We start from the raw sequence: 21511 nt of genomic DNA, 5'->3' as shown, positions 1-21511 counted from the left end.
CAATGACCGATGAGCTGATTCAGGGTTGTTCCAGTAGAAAATACGAGGGCTTGATTATAGCACATTCCTCAGAGGCTACAGTTTAGATTATTTCTAATACTTTTGGCCATTTAGATTCATATATTTATATGGGTCTGTTGTGTGATTTAACACGGATTTAACAGGGATTACACCTACACACAACTCAATGCTATCTGTAATCCTAGGCTTAGTCTCAGTGTGGGAAACCAGCTCTACGTTTTAGATTTTAAATCGTAAATACACAACAGAAACATTTGTAATGTACGTAATTACTGTAGTAATTTCTGAAAATACTTTTAGGACTGAATATAATCAAATCATACACAACTGACACCCACATCTGTAAGCCTCTCTGTTAAAATATACACAAACGTTAAACACCATTTTCCTTATTTGCTTTCTGATAGAAGAATCATACACCATACTGCAGTTCATACTTTCAGATCACTGAATAACTTGGCATATTTCAAGGTAGGTGTGATGCTTTAATAGTTAATAGTGGGTATTAACTTCCACTACTTGCTAACTACACTTAATATTTTAAAAGGGGAAACGCTACATTTCAATAACTGAAACATTTGAGCTCACCTGTTGTGGCAGGGAATCGTGGGTAACAAAGGAGACTTTGAAGTTAGTGCAGATGAGCTTCCCCCACAGATCATATTGACTGCTGTCGGCCCCGATGCACTTCCGCACAAAATTCGCCTCATTCACTACAATCTCCCCTGAGGAACAGAAACAGAATATTAAGAGTCAGAGGAACATTCATAAGCTTCACACCATGAAGAAACCAAGTAGTGCTGGTTGTAAACAGTTCAGGAAGACCGGCATGAAGTAGTAGTGTGGCTGTGACATGATTTTGAAAACGCCTGTAGGGGACAGATATTGTGGTAAATCTAAACTTAACAGTACATTTCACAGATGCTTCAATAACACTGCATTTAAACTATTAAGATGTAAACAGATTTACTCATTAAAGACTCTGTACACAGTGCTTGGATAGTGAATGAAGTATTTTTCACTTTTTCATTTACGTTGCAGATATTTGTGACTTCTGGTTTCACAACCAAACACTTCAAACAGGACATATGCAGAAATAATATTATGCAGAACTCAGAGGACATCCTCTTTAAGAAGGGTCAGATACAGAGCTGATGTGTTGCGTAGATGTGTCAGAGCAGAAAACACCTAAATGTGCAACAAAGGGGAAGCTCACGGCCAGATTTTGGAAGCGTTGAATAGGGCAGCTGTGGCCTAATGTTACAGAAGCAGGTCTGGGAACGGAAGGTCACTAGGTCCATTACGACGACGGGCAGGAAAATTGGGGGTGGGGTGAAGGAGCAGCGATGTCTTCTCTCTCAAACCAGTTGATGTGACCTTGAAGAAGGCACCTAACCCCCAATTGCTGCCCTTTACCTTCTTTATTAGTTGGAACACAATAAAATAGCACATGATTTATTTGGTAATATTACATAAATGAAGTGAGAAATTAGTAAAGTTTGCTTTGGTAAATTTGGAATAGAAAATCAGATATAACCATTAATTTAATGTGTCACTTTATCCAGCGAATGCTGACTGAGTAATGTAGGTCTTTAATCAGTATTTCTGAATCAATATCAAAGCCAAAATACTGTATTTAGGACAACCCCAGCCCATACAAATATCCCATATGCCTTGTATAAACACAGCACTGTTATGCATTTCCCTTACAAACCTACTGAGAGCCCTCTAGTTCCAAACACAAACCCAAAACAGTGGAAAGACAACACCAAAATCATTCAGAAGCAGGTCAGACAGAGAGCGTCCCTCATGACCTGTGCCTTGTTCAAGTTTCCAAGGTGGTGTGCGCAAGATCCTCTTACTCCTGCTGACAGGTGATATGTGCATTCCTGAGCTGGGGCTGGAGGGCAGAGTTAATGATCCTCCTCTGAGCCAGGGCTCTATTGCTGCCACAGAGCAATGGAAATACCCTCAGACACAGACAGAGCACAGAGCATCTGCAGCTAACTTTCCCTGAGCCTCAGGGAAAGTTACAGGGGTTTATTTTTTGAAATTTGAAATATCATCCGTGAAATTATAAAGGTGAGGGTAAAAAGAGCCAATGTGTATATATGTACATTTTTAGTACAAGTTTTGTAACCCACTTTAAGCCATGTACAGAGACGGCCAATGAAATACAACACTGCTCTCCGAGTCAAAGATGTCAAAAAAAGTCAAAACCATGAAGGCTACAATTTTTTAAAGTTACTTTCTGACAGTTTGACTAGTGTGTAGACCTGTCACAATACTCACATTATTGAATCATTGTACAAGGAGGGCCATTTATATGGATACACCTTAATAAAATGGGAATGGATGGTGATATTAACTTCTTGTTTGTGGCACCTGAAACTACGGATACTGGAAGCCTGTGCTAGCATTTCTCCTGTGGTGTTGCTATCAGTGTGTGAAGAGTGGGAGAAGAGGGTTGCATTGACAATCCAACACAATGGGCAGCACTTTGAACGCATTTCGTAAGTGGTCAGGAACTTGTAAATAACTCATGAAAGAATAAAGTTACGTTAAAACACATGACCCTCTTCCCATTGAAAAAACAAAAGTTGGATCCAAAATGGCCGACTTCAAAATGGCCACCATGGTCACCACCCATCTTGAAAAGTTTCCCCCCTCCCATATACTAACATGCCACAACCAGGAAGTTAATTTCACCAACCATTCCCATTTATATGGATACACCTTAATAAAATGGCCTACCCTGTACAATATATGGTCATTACCTCAGTAAGTTTTGCTTACCTCAGTATTGCCTACTGTGTTATTGGTGTGTTTGTTTAAATGAGCACGTCACCAATATTTAAGCCACTCGCACTGTTCTTTTCTCTAATTTTCTCTGGTCTCTCTATTCTTGAGCAGTTACATTGACTTGTTTAAAACCTGTGGCTCTATTTTAGATGTGTTTTATTTATTTTGCATATTTTAAACGTTATATTTTTAATTTTTTATAACATTTGTTATACATTTTAATTCTAATGACGGAACCTTCTTAATAAGTAGGTTTTTGCTTAAAGTTCATTGCTATATAAATGTGTGCAATTGCATTATCTTTATATCAGTGGCATAAAATGATCTTAAAATAACAATAATCTCGTTTATTGCAATACCTTCTGGGAATATATATGGCTATTGTGACATGCCTATTAAGTGTGTGTGTGTGTAAATATTAATCGGTCTGTATGCCCTTCTATCCCTCTGTAGCTCTCCTTCTCCTCCACAGCGATTTAGCGCTCTGGTAGTCCAGTAAAGCTGGTGTCAGATCTGTTAAGCAAAGTTAGCACACTGTCAGATTCGCCTGTGGTTCTACAACAACTTCCTTTGCTACCAGAATTAATCACTAGTCATTAGAGCTGCAGAATATATCATGTGTAATATATTATATTAATCTCAGCACAACTGACAACACAAAGCTCTCCAATACAGAACTGAGACATCTAAACAATCTGTGTTTCCTACTGTGTGCTGTGTCTTGAACAGTCACAGATCTAGATGACTGATTACTCAAGTGTTAAAGGGAACACAACAAGATTAAATTACAGCCGGCAGCATTCTGCGTTTAGCACAGAAACATGTCACAATGATGATTATACTATCAATTGCACCGTTCTTCTGCCCAGTAATGAACACTGCCACAGAGTCTCTCTGCACAAGCCACAAAACATTCTAATGTGCGTGTAAATCAAGACTACAGCCTCTTTCATGTCCACTTCCATGCAGCGGGGAGCACCCCACCATCTACACAGGACATCCCTTCCCCAACAGCAGTTTCTAATTACCATATCCTTCTCTGTATCTGCTTCTCTCCGCTGCCCACTGCTCTGAACCTAGGAGGTATTTTAACACAATGGGAGCCAATGAGTCACTAGCCTGAATCTCATCCAGCATTCTGGATCACAGAGCACTGTGGGAGAGTTCATGCCCAAGGCACACAGTCCTGGCAGGCGGGGGAAATACACCCCACACTTTCTCCTGAGAAAACCAGAGCTCCGCTTTGTTGTTTATCGCGATAAATAAGAAGAAACCTAGTGAGCAGATACTGCCATTTCAACTTTAAGGGCCAGTGTCTGTTGCTAAAACAACTGAAATGAACTTTGGCTTTGAGGCTTCCCTCACACACCCACTTACCTTAACTGAGCAGTGAGAAACCACTTTAGGTAAGCACTGGGGAAAAATCCAAAACACCAAATGAGGTTTTGCTAGTACAGGCCTGTACAAGGCTACCTTGCTATTACCCTGCAGTCATCTTTGTAGCCATGGTCACATCACATCCTCCCAAATGAATGCTGTTGGACAGAACTGAAAATACACTTAAGTAAAAGCCTTATTTAAAAAGCACACCCTTAAAAAGCATACGCCTTATATCCAGTAGGTATATGTATCTGTAAATATTTAACTCTAGGTAATTGATAATGACATCTTATGCCGGTGGCCACACTTTTTCCAGACTTGGGTTAAATCCAAGTGGTTCACAGTGGCATATTATATTACACTGAACCTTTATTAAATGTGATTTGACCACAGTGGAAAGGCAAGTTAGTCCAAGGCTAGGTTTAATTCTTGTCCATTACAATGCATTAACACACAGACATGAGTCATCTGCTAAAACGAATGCGTTTCATGAGTTATACACAAACCCATTTCATCGAAGACAGGTGCAGGCCCTCCTTTCTCCTGTTCTTTTACAGATGCCCCTGCTTTCTACATGCTTATGAGGAAGATTTACTTTTAAGTCCCCCACAACCAAGCGAGGATTACAGAAGAGTCTGAAGCTAATCCTAATATTTCTCGACTTGTGTCTAAGTGTTTGTGTATCTCTGCCAAACTACATTTCACACACGCAGCGAACAGAAACAACTGTAGTTTAGAGTACAAACACTCTCACTTCTCATTCCTTTCCAAGAAGTCCGTACCAGAGCACAAAAGGAGGAAGATGAGACTCGTATGTCTGCGTTGGGGAAACCAGAGGGGAAAAACATACAGAGAAATAGTGAGAGAATCTCACTAGTGAGAAGAGCAGTGCGTGTTTGTAGCAGGCGTTCATGCACAAACCCAGCCCTGCTGGGTCACAGAAGGTCAGGGGCAGGGTGGACAGAATCGGTGCACACAGATCATCTTCATTTACTGTTTTAATTTATTGCTTCTGGGGAGTATCTCATGGCAAGGTTTGGACCCTCAAGATGTCCTAACGTTTTGTTTCTCTCTGCACATACTAGGGCTGTCGAGTATTAATTAAATTCAACGTGTACCTTGAAATAATGAGGATTAATCAAGTGATAGAAATGTTTAAATGTTCATACCATTTAAGGTCATGTTTAAAAACACGAGTTCTAACAAAGTGGTTTAGTGGGCATCCACCACTACGTCCATGACACATCAAAGAGGCCCTACTGTCTTTGTGTATGCTTCCGGTTTCACATCTAAACTGGAACACCCATACACACGCACACACACACATACACACAAATTTTCCTCTTCAGCTGACAAGCAGCACATGTGGGTTTGCTTGCTAATAACCCTTGTCCTTTGCCCTCTCACTTCCCTTGTGTGTGCATGTGCATGCATGTGTGTGTGTGTGTGTGAGAGAGAGTGTGTCTACAGCCCACTACAGAAGCTAATCAGCAGTTTGGCTTCACTTCTCCAGCAATTAACAGCTCCATGCTGCTGATGCAGCAGTAGCGCTGGCAGCGTGGCAGAGGCCTTGACAGTGCAATCTCCACACAGCCTGCACTTCACCCACTCCAGCAGGAATAAGTTTTAATTAGAGCAGGAGATTGGGCGACAATAATAAAATGTTTTCTTTGCTTTATGTTAAGTACGTGTTCACTTCAATAAAAAGAGAAAGGGAAAAAAAAAAAAAACAGCAGGGGATTAGTTATGTTTCCAAATAAAACAGCTGTGGCCTTAAGGTTAGAGAAGCGAGCCTGAGACAGGAGGATCTCTGGTTCAATTCCCAGGACCGTCAGGAAAAATTCATCCATGGCTAAAGTGTCCTTTAGCAAGGCATCTAGCTCTGACACCTTGGATTTGATACTGATTCCTAAACAATGTTTTCTTAGGGACACAGTGTTATGGGAACTGTGGGCCCACATGATTATCCAATAAATGTGAACTGAATGAGGCTATTTATAAGTTGGTAAAGAAGATATCTGCAGATTCACGTTGCTTTGCTTCACAAAGGTCCTGTTGTTGTTCCAAAATGCTTGGTTTGTGCTTCTGTTTGGGTTGAAAATGCTGGATATGCTGGCACTAAGGAACAGCACATGAGACTGTTGGGTCTCTCTCTGATGTCTCAAGGATGCAAGTCATGTGTAGGTTCCCACATAACTGTGTTGGACTCTTGCTTATCATAAGGACTTCAAGTACAATACACTTGAGCAGGCAATCATTGGCTGACAAAGGCCTTGGCCAGGCACTTGACACATGATAAGCAGTAATCAGAGCGTCTGGATATGAACAAAGTAAGGCTTTCTACATTTCATAGAGGATAATAGCTCAAAGTCAACAGCAGCAGCTCAAAGCGCTCTCACGAAAATATTCATATGATCTGAGAACTGTGACTATGCGATCTCATCTATGTGGTGCGTGTGTGTATTCATGTGAACTGCCACATTAAAGCCAACAGGCCTCTTTAAATAAATAACATATCAAACCTACGATCAAAATGTTCATCATATGAACAGTTTAACCACACTAGTCCGGCTTCCTGTGTTTGACTTCCTTAGAGAGAGAGAGAGAGAGAGAGAGAGAGAAAAAGAAGAAGCTTGGGGTGAGACCGGTATAGAGAGCATTAAGGTTTAAGACTGGGCAGCAGTTTTGCCAGCTCCTAATACAGATGAGAACCAGTGTCCTATATCTGAGGTAAAGACAGGATAAGAAAGAGCTACTATACTGCCTGTTGTGTTATAATTTACAAAAATTAGATCTACAGTACCAACAAGACCACAGTTCACCTGCTACATTCACGCATGGTTAATCTCAGCATCACAAACAGGATATACAAAAAACGTAGTCTACCAATCAGGGATTAAGCCTAGTACTGGACTTTACTGGTGTGTGAAATGGCTCCAAAATTATATCACGATATTTCAGTGTATCCTACCTGGAATCATTGGGCGCAAGGCAGGAATACACCCTGGAGGGGGCGCCTTCACAGGGTAACACAGACACACACGCACTCGCATCTAAGGACACTTTTGAGTCACCAATCCACCTACAAACGTGTTTTTGGACTGTGGGAGGAAACTGGTGCACCCGGAGGAACCCCACGCAGACACAGGGAGAACACACCACACTCCTCACAGACAGTCACCCAGAGCATGAATCAAACCCACAACCTCCAGGCCCCTGGAGCTGTGTGACTGCGACACTAACCTGCTGCGTCACCATGCCGCCCTTATCGTTTCAAAAATGATGACGATATTATTGTGAATGATACGATATGGCACAGCCCTAATAGACTTCCATTCAGAATAAAGTGAAACTCTACCAGATACACACTGTTACTAATGTACAGGTCACATCACCAAACTGACACCTTCTGTCACAGGCTGCAGATACGTTAGACCAGCTGTAGTCTAATCTGATTTGGGGCACCAATTATCTACAACTAAAAATCACAAAACCCTGAGGTTAAGTTCTTTTAAAATAATGACATTATCTCCTTCACTTCACACATTTACTATATTTGCGCAGGTTGCATAAGTATATGCACAAATCACATAATTAAGCCAGTGGCATGTGCTACTGGACGACGCCTAGCACTGTTTAATGAGATGTGTGGCTACCTCGCTGTGTATGATTAGAGTCAAAAGCATGGCTGTTTTCCCAACTGCCTTGTTTCCTTCCAAAAAACGGTCTGAGCAGGTGTAGATGCATGTGCTACAACACAAAACAATCCATCACTACTCACACAGCAATGTCTAGGTTTTGAGGAATGAGGTTTATTTTTTTGGCTTTAAGTTTAATATACAATCCATGACTACATGAAAAATTATCATTATTATTAAAAGCACTCTTTGTCTGTAAACGCACCACTAAATGTCACACTGAGTCACAAAAATCCCCATCCAAACGTGTTATTAGCGCTACCTCACCCTCACACCATTTACAACACTTTATCACGTCAACATCTTGTGTATTTTAAACACTGCGTGATGCACTACGACAGAAATAACGATAGCAGTATAAGTCAGGCAGGTGGGTTACCACAGTAGTCAACCAAAGTGAGATAAACAGGAACAGTAAAGCTTTAAAGAGGTTTATGTTTCTTAAAAACAAGCAAAAAAAATGGTGTGGTGTGTCTATTTTGGAAACAGGGAAGGTCCTAGTTGTGTAGCTTTAATTATAAGGAGTGAACGCCTAACAGCCTCCAACACAGACTGACACAGCCTCCTACACAGACTGGGCTCCTAACAGCCTCCAACACAGACTGGGCTCTCCGCGTTTAAATGCAATGCCTCCTCCCTGTTCCTGCACAGACACTTCTAGGAAAAGCAGAAGCAGTCTAGTTCCATTTAACACTGAAGCTGGTCATTTGATTAAAGGGGAATTACACCCATTTTTCAAATCTTCTGCCTCTTTCAGAGTGGTTTAATGTGGAATGTACTTGAGTCTGAATTGTTCACAGTGGTGATAGGAACCACACGTCTGAAGAATTTCACACCTCTAGAAGTTATATCAAGGAAAATTAAACTATTACATATACGCCATGTGATACTGAGACACTGTTTAATGATAGAAAGCAGCTTATGTCATTTTTAATACATTAATGGAAAATATGTATATGGAAGATGTTGTGAGTATTAAACTATATTAATAGTTAAGAACAGAAAACCTGATGTGTCTGTGCTGTAAATAAATAGGCTCATTTTTTCATAACAATTCCTCATGAAACCATTCTATTTTTCTTATCTCTACGACTGAAATTGCAGAATTCCTGAAAATTTGGTGGAATTCCCCTTTAATTTCCAGTGTTATATAGACACTGAATATACTCAGATATTGTTTCAGCTTCGTGACAGGAAAAGGTGAGATGACAAACGAACTTAACAAAAAACCTAACGGGAAATTCCATGAACAGGGCTTCATTACTCAGTGGGACACATTCACACTAAATTTAAAGATGGATGACTCCAGAGCACAAACGTTCAGGACAGCTTGGCCACGTTTTGTGAACAAAATAAACATTTTCTAAAGCATTCTAAAACCTCAGGGCCTGTAAAAGTCACAGGGTGGTTTGTGTTTGATAATGTTAGATTACCTGAAACTGTAGATTTAACTGTAGATTACTGTGAAAATGCAGATTGACCGAGCAAAAAAAAAAAAAGCATTTAATCAGCCAGATCAAGACGTCTCACCAAAACATCCCCGCACCTCTTCAGACTTGTTTTAAAATCAACTGAGTGGAATAAAGTGCAGCTATCTTCACAGATAAGAGCGTTGACAGAAGCAGGTGTGCAAACACTTTTAGCCTGTCGCTGACCAATGACGTGAGCACTGTTTATAGGAAAGCATTTAAGGACGGCAGCTTAACACCTTGGTCACTTAGAGCAGTAACGGCACTTGTTAAGATTGAGTTATTATGGATTCAGTGCTTTAATGCTACTTCACCACAAAATAGAAACCACTGCAAACTTCAACACAGCTTCATAAACCTCATTATTTTGTCATCTTCAGTTGAAGTTTACAGTTACCACACTTCCCGATTGTTCTGTTCCCTCAACCAGCTGAAGAGAGGTTATTTACTTACATTTACATTTATACTGTGCTTTTCTAAATACTCAAAGCACTTCTTTGGGACACTATGGAGTTGCCTCCACTGCCAATGTGCAGCTGTGCACCTGGATGATGAAAAGGCAGCAACCGTACACCCTCCTCACATCAGATATTTGGTAGAAAGGTGACAGAGAAAGGCAGGGAACACTCCCTCTGACACTCTCCCCCAGTCACTCTCACTTTCTCACTTGGGGTAATTTCACACTAAATGTAGTGGGCGATTTTGCAGCGTCTACAGACCTACCATTCTACCATCTACACCCTAGAGAGTGTGAGACACATAACAAAACATAAACAGACATAGATAGATAGAGACAGAGAGAGAGAAATGGGCATAGACAGAAAGCTAGTGAGACAAACAGAGAAACACAAATAGGCCAACAGAAAGAACTGACAGTCAGAGAGACAGAAGAACCATCTTATCATAGTGTTAGATCTGTATAAAGTGGTTTTGCCACTGTATTATTCATAACTAGATCCTATTCAGAGTCCAGTATCGAAAGCATCTCTACCCACACCTGCTCTCTGCACCGTCTCTGAGCAAGAAAAAGAGCAGCACCCACATTCCCTTCACAGTGAGCCCATGTGTCTCAAGCTTTCTGTAAACACATCGACCCAAAGCCAACCCCAAGCATAACAAACCAGGTCAGATCACAGGCTCTCCGTCTGAGGCCAGGCATTAAAAATTCAGAGGCTGCACAAGTGTAGGAAATGGGCCGGGTAAGACACTGTTCCGTATACAGGAACCATGCAGGAAACATATCTGAATATCTTATTCCATTAATCATTTAAGTACGTCTGACAGCCCTTTTTCTTAAAAACACATACCCCCTCACACACTCATGCACTCCAGTATAGGGTGGGGCATACTTCTGCTTCTTTATGGCAAAGAGCTCAGAAACAAGTCTGGCACACATTTGCAGAAACCCCATTGTCAAACAAATTATGCACACTTGACCGCAGTAGTGATAAAAGAGGGAGAAAGGGCAAGAAACTGCATTGCCATGGAGAGTTACACAGCGCCCCAAACACTGCTTTACCTCCTGGGAATCTGAGGGAGGACCATGGACTTAAATTCAAGACATGCTCCGAGAGCACAGCTCATTTATATTCGTCAGTCAGACACAACCCTCTATATTTAATGCAAAGATATGTCCTGTCTATATAAATATTTTTATATGACTTTAGTGGGTGCAGTTGGCCTGTGCCTTAGATAGAGGCCTTTCTATCTGGTGTCACACGAGGAATCAACACTAAGTTTTGGGATAATCCAACAACAACTGTTAGCTTTCTTTAGATTTAGATTTTATTTAAAGCTAAAAATGTTGGCAAATGCTGTTCTTCATGCACTTCCATAAAAACAAATGGGTATGTCATATACATTAACAAAAGATCATAGAAAACAGTACAATAACAGCAATGGTTGTAATAGCTGTGGTTAAAGTGCAGCCTTTATTTACAGGAATTTACAGGAAACTCCACTTTTCCTCATCCCTTCTTCTATGAAGCCACCAACCCCTCCACCCCTCTCTTTTCTAAACTTATATAAAACATTTATTGAAGAGTTTACCTGGTAGAAGTCTGGCTTCAAGCTTCTTGATGAGCACTTGAGGAGTTTTCTTCAATTCAGTCTGCGTTGAAACACAAGAAAATAGCATAAAAATAAAAGAACATCAACATCTTCTCAATTGAAACATGAAATCCTGAAGCCAGCTGCGAGGTTGCTTTGCTCTAAAAATGGTCATAATCTACATTGACACTACAGCTGTTAGGGTTTAAGAAAGTTAACTCGTTAATGTAGTTAACCCTTTGACTTGTTGTGGGAAATATCTATAGAGCTGTGTTCCAATGGGAACAGAATAAGCGTCACAATGATTTCCAATCAAACGTGTTTTAGGAAACAGTTCCTGATCCTGGAGTTTTCGTATGTAGCCACAGCACAATGTTACACTAACAGTACTGATCTGAACGTTACACTAACTGATGTTTCACAGAAGCCATAAGGTAACATGGCATAATACACACAAAGCTTGTAAGCTTTTGATTAGTGAGTCAACGCTTGTATCTCCACAAATATATAAGATAAGACTTCATTGATCCTGAAGGAAATAGCAGTGTCACAGTAGCGCACTCAGACTACATTCCTCCTGGAGGAGCAACCATAGCGCTGACTTTTGATTAAAGTTAATAGAAACATTGTATTTTAGTTCCATTTTGATCATTTCTCTTTCTCGGTTCATGACGGATTTTAACAGACTGTAAAACACAATGGGAACTCTTTGACAGATGGGATATTAATGATCTCAACAGACAAAAAGACAAACAACTGAACAGAAATGTGAAGAATTTCACTCACATTCACTGGAGGAAGGTAGGACTTGAAGGTCGGCTTTGGAGGTGTTTTGTTGGAAAACATTTTGAAGCATATCACTGAGCTGATCGACACTCAGACTTCAGTGAAAACTGTTTATAGCCAATCAATCCCAAGAAGAAATATCCAGGCGAAGAGCAGCTGGTTTTCAGCAGGACTAATTTCTTTGAGTTGTGTTGATGTTCACAGCAGCTGCCTGCCTAGATTTTCCTGCTTCAAATAAAAGAGAGTCCATTTTCATTCATTCTAAATAACAGCAGGTCCACATCCTCAGAGTTTACTAACCCTAATGCAGAAGTTTAGGCACTACTAATCAAGTGGTGTGTGAAAATGAGCTGATACGTCGTCCACAGAGAAAAATACTTCTGCATATTTTAACGCTCAGTTTCTAACAGACTGAGGAAAATAAAACAACCCCGAGATGTGACCGGAGGAAAAACTAAAGCACACCTTTACACTATCAAATCTGTCTCTATCTATTTATCTATATATCTCCCTCCCTCCCTCTTTCTCTCTCTCACACACACACACACACACACACACACACACCTCTTCTCTCACACATTCCCCCTCAAAATTCATACTCATTCTCTCTCAAACACACATTTTATCCAACACTCTTTCTCTTACACATATTTATCTCTTACTCTGTCATTCTTGCCCACTCTCTCCCTCTTTCTCTCTCTCACACACACACACACACACACACACACACACCTCTTCTCTCACACATTCCCCCTCAAAATTCATACTCATTCTCTCTCAAACACACATTTTATCCAACACTCTTTCTCTTACACATATTTATCTCTTACTCTGTCATTCTTGCCCACTCTCTCCCACTTTCCCTCTCTCGCATAGTATTTCTCACTCTTTCTCTCTCATCTTATTTCTCTCTCACCTAGCAGTGTTAGCATTAGCTCTTCAGTTAGTTGCCTGTCAAACTCCGCAGAAGTCCAACTTTTTCCTGCTCGGTTCTTCAGCTCTGTCCTAAACACATATTTCTGCAGTCCATCCTCGTCTACTTCTCTTTCCCGAAGCACAGCCTAGGACTCGGAAGTGTGTCTAATTCCGCAGTTTCCCCTCCTTTTCTCTCCCTCTAACTCAGTTGTTTTATTACAGAGAGCGGTCCGTTTCTGCAGACGACGTCGCGGCCATGTTTACACAAGTAGCGGCGAATCACTCGAGAGAGTCGAATCTTTTGAAGCGCTTCTATTTAAATAAATCTAGAGAGCCGATTCACATCCCTCAAGAGAATCGGTTCCTTTCGAAGACAGGATTTTCTTTGAGATTGAGCATTTTTTATTTTATTTTTTTTTAAATATAATTTCAATACAAAGAGGTTTAAGTATTGTTCAGTTAAACATATATTTCATATTTGCATTGTATTTTATTAAATTGAATTTTTATTTAAAATATCTGGACAACAATAAGAAAACAATCAAATAAATTGTGGTGTCACAGGTAGTGATGTTACCTCACAGCTGGAGGTTCTTGTTTCTGATCACTGTGAGGAGTTTGGCGTGTTCCCCCTGTGTCTGTGTGGGTTTCCTCCGGGTGCTCCAGTTTCTTCCCAGAGTCCCCAAAAAATGTATAGATCATCTGGTGTGTACATTTGTCCATAATTGTGTGTGTATGGGTGTGTGTGTGTTTCTATCGCCCAATTGTTCCAGGTAAGCAGGCCCACCATGGACATGGTCAGTATGAAGCAGTGACATGAATGAATGAGACTCTGAATACCCACATATTGTTATTACTGGATCCGGCTGTATCTGTGCACTACAGCATCCAAGATATAAGTGAATACTTTTGACAAGAACTTATATAGATTTGAGCAAAACTAGAAAAGATGAACAAAAGTGCCATGTGCAGTTTTTACGTTCGTCACAAAGTAAAGACATGTTACTTTTAGATCTCAAATCTTTTTGGCACAGGACATTGTTAAACCTAAGCTCTTGGTGTAATTAGAGATTTTAACAAGTCTACTCCAGAAAACAGTCTTCATCAGGGGTTAAGATGGATCTTCCTACTAAGAATATGTTTACAGTGTGAATAAGTTCTTTGTACGAGAGTAAAATATCCTGTACATAGAGAGTCTGTCAATGCGAAACTACACTTGACTTGGGAATGTTTGAATCATTGAATCAAACAATCGATTCATTGGCTCAGAGAATTTAAAAGAATCGGTTGAAGAGTAAAAATGGTTCCATAAAGACAAACTTGAAATATGTTTATTTAAATGTATATATTTTATATCTGAAAGGCAGATGTGTTGTAAAATGTTTGAGAATTCAGTATTTAAAACATTCTAGGGAAATGAATGTTTTTATGTTCTACAGTCAAGACGCAAGAAAAATTAAAAAGAGTGGTGATAGTGTTCTGAATCAGACATGTTTCATAACATATATTAGAATAAGAATTTCAATTTGTATAAAGTATTGGTAACATGTCTGAACAAATACTTTGAGCAATGACCAACCATGACATTTAGAGCCAGATCTTCAGTTCAGGCCAAAAACCGAAGAAAAACAACAAACACCACTGTTGTTATCATCATTTTTACTTGCACCCACATCATATGAGATTGTACAGTCACGACCAAATGTACTGGCACCCCTGCTCTTTCAGATGATGCTGCACTTCACCCAGAACACATTCATTTACGAGTGCTTTAGTCTTCACGTTTATATTAGTGTGTGTTGGAAAAACAGGAAAACCTAAGAGAAATAGCTAATCTAATCTCAATTAATAATAATAGCAATAATAATATGTTTCATTTATATAACACCTTTCTCAAACTCAAGGACACATTCCATAGAGACAACAGTTCACACAGAGTTCCAGAAATGAACCGGACACAATCACGGGCTCCTTCAATATAACACTTGCCGGAAACAATAATTGAAATCAGTCACTTCATATGAACGTGTTTCTCACAGCTCTCTGCTGAAATTCTGGACCACTCTTCTTTGGCCAACAGCTCCAGGTCTCTCAGGTTTGAAGTGTGTTGCTCCCAACAGCTGTTTGAAGATCTCTCCACATCTGTTCTATGGGATTTAGATCTCATTGCTGGCCATGACTGTAGTTTTATTTTAGCGCTAAGCTAATGGCTATCCTGAGGTTCATTTTAGTAATTTTAGATTAAACATTAAACATTAAACTTGCATAAGACATTTAATATATTTTAACTTAGCAGTTTTACAGTGACTCTTTCAGTACAGACGACTTGTACAGAGTTGCTGCTGTTTTCGATTTCTAAAAACTGAGGTGAAAAAACACTGTTCAAGGGGAATTCTAAGTATAACTTTTATCAGAAATGCTTTTTTCTGATGTCCTGGATTCTGGTGAATAGATGATGATCAGTAGAACTGGACCATGTCCAAATTATTCCACACAGATCCTAATGCCCCTCTTCAGCGTTTCTGTTTGCGTAAAGGGGGCCTTTGAAAAGCACATAACATAAAATCCCATTACTGTTTCAAATACAATTCTGAAAAAAATATCAAAAAGGAAAATGCTAAGACATGAGACTGAAGAACTCACCGTCAGTGTCAGGTGTAGCTTCTTGTTGGTGGCTGTAACAGTGACAGGGAAAAGATGATGCAACAGAAAGCAAATGACTTCACAATGACAGAAATAATCATGTTCTTTAAAGGCATTACTGCTGTGACCTACCTTTGTAACTCCACAGACTGAGATCCTGTAGGAATACAGTTATGAAACAAGAGTCTTATTGTATGTAACCATTAAGTGCCTATTATTAGAGACTAGGTAAATGAATGTAGAGATTCAAACTGGACATTTACCTTGTGAACTCTTGGCCTTTTTCCTTAGGAATGCAAATGTAACCCAAACAGAAAACAGAAGAGCCAGACATATGGGCCATGAAGTGTACAAGGGCATGAGAGGATCACTTCCTGTTCACAGACCACAAACACAGCATTAGTCATTAGAAACACTGCTAATGTAAATAATGTAAATATGTGAACTAACAGTGAAGAGATTATATACATGTATCTTACCATTTCTCTCTTCAGTTCTCTCCACATGTTTCTCATCAGGTGTTTTCTCAGGTGTTTCCTCAGTTCTGGTTGTTTCAGGTGACTGAGATGTTTTGTCTTTACTGACACTGACTGTAACTCTTTCTATCACCTTCCACTTTACATTTGTTTTTTTATCTGTTTTACTTGTGTCCATGTGTAAGGCACACAGGTACTGACCACTGTCTGACTCCATCACTCCACTGATCCTGATGTTGTGAGTGACATACTCTAAAGTTCTCTTTGAAAGTTGTTTATACAGTGTTTCTTCCATTTTACAGTAGTGATTGACCTTTATAGCCTCCATTGAAAAATCATAAGAATATAAACAGGTGCTGTTCTGTCCTTTGGTCTTGATCCAGTAAACAACAAAGTCATTTCCATCATGTTCTTTTGTGAAGGTGAAGCTGCAGTTTAAATTCACTGATTCACCTTCAGTTACAGTGAGTGAAGATGTTTTCTCAGGTTCAGACGTCACTGTTAAAATACAACTATTAACTATTAACTTATATATAGTCATTATTCATCAACAGAAAACAGCCATGAATTTTAGAAGATAATGAAGAAGTGAAAACTTACTCACTGTTTTTATATGGAACAGCGACTATGAACGACTGGAGAACATCGGGAGATGGTTTGAATGGAAATAAGGATCTAGGAATATAACGATTAACACACGCAACAAATCCACTCTTTACTTTTAGCAAACAAAAGTCGGGTTTAATATCTTCTCTTTCACATCTTTTTTCATCATCATCCATAAGCTCAATCGTGAGGTGGTAACAACCTTCTGTGCCCTTTGAGTAACCCTGTGTAGTTTAACTCAAATTATGTTGTAGATTTTGGGGAAAATAGGAGTCTTTTTAGCAGCACTTCAGTTAGAAACAGACTGTTAAATGAAGACTAAACAAAGTATTAATCTAATGTGTGATCATGAATGAACACATGTACAATATGGTCTACACAGCACTGTGTAAAATTTAGAGAACACATTTCCTTTTGTTTAATATCCGCTCAAAGTGGCCAGTAATTACCTGACCCCATACCACAGCATCACAATGTCACATCAATCCCTCCTGCTACCACAGCTCCTAACTACAACTCACAAGAGCCTCCCGGGAGTACACTTAGTAAAGAGGGACAACTCTGTCTCCAGTCAATGCAGGAGAATTCGCTCTCCCCTGTGTGTTTTGACCTTTCCTTTGTTGTTTTGATCTTTTGAATTGCCTTTCTGTGTATTTTCCCTGTGCTGTTTGGACTCTAGGGTGGCACGGTGGTGCAGCAGGTAGGTGCCGCAGTCACACAGCTCCAGGCAGGGACCTGGAGGTTGTGGGCTTGAGCCCCGCTCTGGGTGACTGTCTGTGAGGAGTGTGGTGTGTTCTTCCTGTGTCTGCGTGGGTTTCCTCCAGGTGCTTCGGTTTTCACCCACGGTCCAAAAACACACGTCGGTAGGTGGATTGACGATTCAAAAGTGTCCGTAGGTGTGAGTGAATGTGTGTGTGTGTGTCACCCTGTGAAGGATTGGCGCCCCCTCCAGGGTCTGATCCCTCCTTGCACCCAGTAATTCCGGGTAGGCTCCAGACCCACCTTGACCCTGAACTGGATGTGGGACCCTGAAGTGGTTACAGACCATGAATGAATGAATGATTGTTTGGATTCTCTGGTGTGAGAACCTAGGCCTGGTTTTGACCACTCATGTACAGGTCCTTTCATTATTTGTGCCCATCTCCTGCATCTGACTCCCTTTATTTTCCCAGGTTCACTCACTGAATGTCTTTTGGGATTGGGAGTCAAGAGCGGCAGAAAATGCAACCAATGTCTGGGACTGATCTTTGGATTCATGAAAAATGTTTTTCTTTAATATCTTTGGAAAATTAAAAGCAAATCTCTCAGAAAAGAGAAGCTGGTTATTTTTCTGTTAAATACAGGTTTTCACTTTTCATCTGCTGTACCAGAAGGAGCCGGAACATTTTTAATAAAGCTTTAGTGGCCCAGTGCTGCTGTCCAGAAGCTATAGATGAGCGTATCGATACTGGCTCCAAAATTTCGATATAATTTGTTGAAATATGTTGCAAAATAGATGTATATCCTAGCTGTCTATAAATAATAAAATTCCACCATAAATTGTGACACAGGAACTACTTCTTGTTGCCTTCTCCCTCTGCTGCCCCACACACACAGGTGCAGAAAAAGTAGCACAGAGAGCCACACTGAATCTTTTGGCAGTGACAGGCTTTACCCCGGTTGTGTGTAACTGATAAAGCAATATTTATAACTCACTGTGGGGGAGTGATTCACATTTCTTCAGGCTCAGTTTGTGTGTACAGTCGTGTGAAAAAGTTAGGAAACCCCATGAAAATCTTTGTCTTTTCTTATATCTTTGTCTTTTCTTATATCTTATAAACATATGTTGTAAAGTGTAGTGAACAAAAATTTACATTTCTTGTGAGGAAAAAGTTAGGACACCCTATGCCCTAATAGCTGGTATTTCCCCCTTTGGCTGAAATAACCTCAATTAGATGTTTCCTGTAACCAGCTACTAGTCTCCGACATCGACTGGGAGGTGGTGTCTCCCCATTCCTCCATGAAGAATTATTTCAGCTGTGTGATGTTTGAGGGGTTTCTTGAATGCACAGATCACCCCACAGCATCTCAGCAGGATTAAGATCCAGGGTCTGATTTGGCTGTTCCAGAACTCTCCATTTCTTATTTTTGAGCCTGTGAATTTACTGGAATGTTTTGGGTCATGGTCCACGTCCACTTCGGCTTCAGTTTTTGGAAAGATAGTCTCACATTTTCCTCTAGTCTCAAGCACCCTCTGATACAGTGAAGAATTCATAGTAGATTCTGTGATGGAGAGCTTGCCACACCCTGCTGCAGCAACGCAACCCCAAACCATGACATTTCCACGTCTGTGCTTCACAAGCTGATACGGGGTTCTTGTGCTCAAATGCTGTGTTGGTTTTCATCAGTACTATCTTCTTTTACTGTACCCAAATAATTCAGCTTTGGAGTCATCTGTCCAAAGCACATTGTTCACGAAGTCCTGGTCTTTGTCTCTGTTCTCTCTGGCAAACTTTAATTGCACACCACCTATGAAAATCAAACTTGTGCAGTCTTTTCCTGATGGTAGATGCATGTACCTTGACATCAACTTTGGTAAGAGCTACCTGATATTTTAGGATTGTTGGAGACTTCTTCACACACCTTGTGGTCTTCTCTTGGACTGCTCTTACGAGGATGGCTTGACCTGGCCTCACTGGCAGTTGGTTTAAATGTTCTCATCTTGTAAATTATATTCCGGACAGTGGAGTGCCTGATTTCTAATTGTTCTGAGATCTTTTTACATCCCTTCCCAGGCTCATATACATCTATAACCTTCTTTCTGAAGGCCTCAGAGAGCTCTTTATATTTTGCAATGATGATACCACTCACTTCAACATTCAATGGCAAATCCAACTAATGTCTGAGGCTTAAATAAGGACCTCCTCTAATGTCCTCTTTAACGATGGTCTAGTCATTTGCAGCTGATTCTAAATATAGACATTTTAAACCATAATAAATGTAGGCGTGTCCTAAGTTTTTCCTCCTGAGAAATGTACATTTGTTCATTACAATTTACAACTTATGTTTATATTTAATTTCTCCAGTTTTGTTTGTTTATTTATTTAAGCTCCATTTCTCAGTGCTGTTCAAATGAAGCTCAAATGTCCATATGTTTAAAATGTTCAAAAAGACAAAGGCTTTCATGGGGTGTTCTAACTTTTTCACATGACTGTACATTTCCTGTAATTATTTGAATGATAGAATGCCATATTTATTTAATTATTTTAAATAAATATTATTGTCAAATGAATATAATTATTATGAATTAAATATAAATGAAATAGTTATACATAGATATTTTAAACATTTTTATTTGCCCTTTCTAAATCTGATTTAAAAACTATTCCAAATAACAGTATCTGTGTTGGCATCAATACCAGCCTGGGTTGGGTTGGATGTTTAATGGCATATATTGTGTGATAAAATGTAAATATTGCACTCTTCTTGTTCATTTGCTCAATTATATTTCATTAAACTTATTCATGACATATGTTACAAGACAGGTTTTAACGATTATTTAATTTAACCAGCTGCAATGTAAAATATCACATATTAAAATTAAAGAGGAATTATAGCTAGCATACATTGCTAAATAGTTTGAAGTTGTTGATGTTTGTGGTCTGTTGCCACAGAAACTGAAATGTGTTCAGCACAAATCGAACCTTTTTGTAAAAACAGCTCCACCAACATTTACAGGAATAGAAGAGATGTAATAGAAATAAACTGGATCAAAAAGAGAAGTGATACAACGTTAATAGCTTGTTTTTCTATGTATTTATGTATTACTCTGAAATAGAGACTCTAGCAGACGGTTTAAAGCAGCAGAGATAAATGGTGAAGCAGCGCCACCTGCTGTAACAGGAGGGTAATTCGGAGAAACTTTTTTAGCAGTAGCGCCATCTACTGGATGACAGAAGTGTTCTTAATTTTTACAGTGAACTTCTGATTATTTTGTCCCCTGTTATTAAAATATACATTTCTTTAACTAATCAAGTGCAAAGCCCTGTTTTAAATGTGCATCTTTACAGCGCACCTCATGGAATAATTGTTCTATATGTTATTCACTGCTGTAGTGGTCACAATCATATTACAGGAACATTATTCTGTTTAATGACAACTTTACAGTAATTAAAGTCCACACATTTATTTATGAGTTCTGAGTAAGAGGCCTCTCCAGAGACATTTGCCTGTAGTTTTCTCTGAGGAGAAACTAGTGCACCCCACATTAATGTTCCTGCAGTTTATCTGATAGATGCCGATCTCTCTAGACACAGCCATAATGTTTAAATTCTTACTGAAAAACCATCTCTTTACCATCACACAACACACACATCACATCTCATCACACAAACACATATATAAGAAGAATCACCTTTATTAATCCCTTTAGAGTATTTGATTCTCTGCATTTAACCCATCCTTGGGAGTGAACACACACACACACACACACACACACACGTGAGCAGTTCCTCAAACACACTTCAGGGGCAGTAAACACACACACAACCAAAGCAGAGGGCTGCCAAAGTCCTCTGCGCTTGGGAGCAGTTTGGGGGTTAGGTGCGTTTGCTCATGGGCACTTCAGCTGTGGATTTATTGTTTTCCTGCTGGTTCTTCGAATTGAACCAGTGACCCTCCGGCATTA

The 21511-nt window shown here is 39.7% G+C and overlaps 1 protein-coding gene across 2 annotated transcripts in view; it reads right to left on the bottom strand.

Annotated features, from left to right (window-relative positions):
- LOC136678926 (myotubularin-related protein 10-like) overlaps positions 1-13391 on the bottom strand; it is a 33626-nt gene extending 20235 nt beyond the window's left edge. The window contains exons 1-4 of one of the 2 annotated variants that reach the window (XM_066657117.1): positions 13122-13391; positions 12206-12433; positions 11420-11480; positions 610-746 (exon numbers count right to left, since the gene is read on the bottom strand). In XM_066657117.1, the coding sequence (XP_066513214.1) occupies positions 610-746; positions 11420-11480; positions 12206-12265 (258 nt within the window). In that variant the 5' untranslated portion in view covers positions 12266-12433; positions 13122-13391. The remainder of the gene's footprint in view (positions 1-609; positions 747-11419; positions 11481-12205; positions 12434-13121) is intronic. The other variant, XM_066657116.1, reaches the window with a different exon arrangement.
- Positions 13392-21511: the final 8120 nt, after the last annotated feature.

This window comes from Hoplias malabaricus, chromosome Y, assembly GCF_029633855.1.
Source record: "Hoplias malabaricus isolate fHopMal1 chromosome Y, fHopMal1.hap1, whole genome shotgun sequence".
Lineage (NCBI taxonomy): Eukaryota > Metazoa > Chordata > Actinopteri > Characiformes > Erythrinidae > Hoplias > Hoplias malabaricus.
Note: the sequence above shows the minus strand (reverse complement) of the source record. Positions and strands in the feature narration are given on the sequence as shown.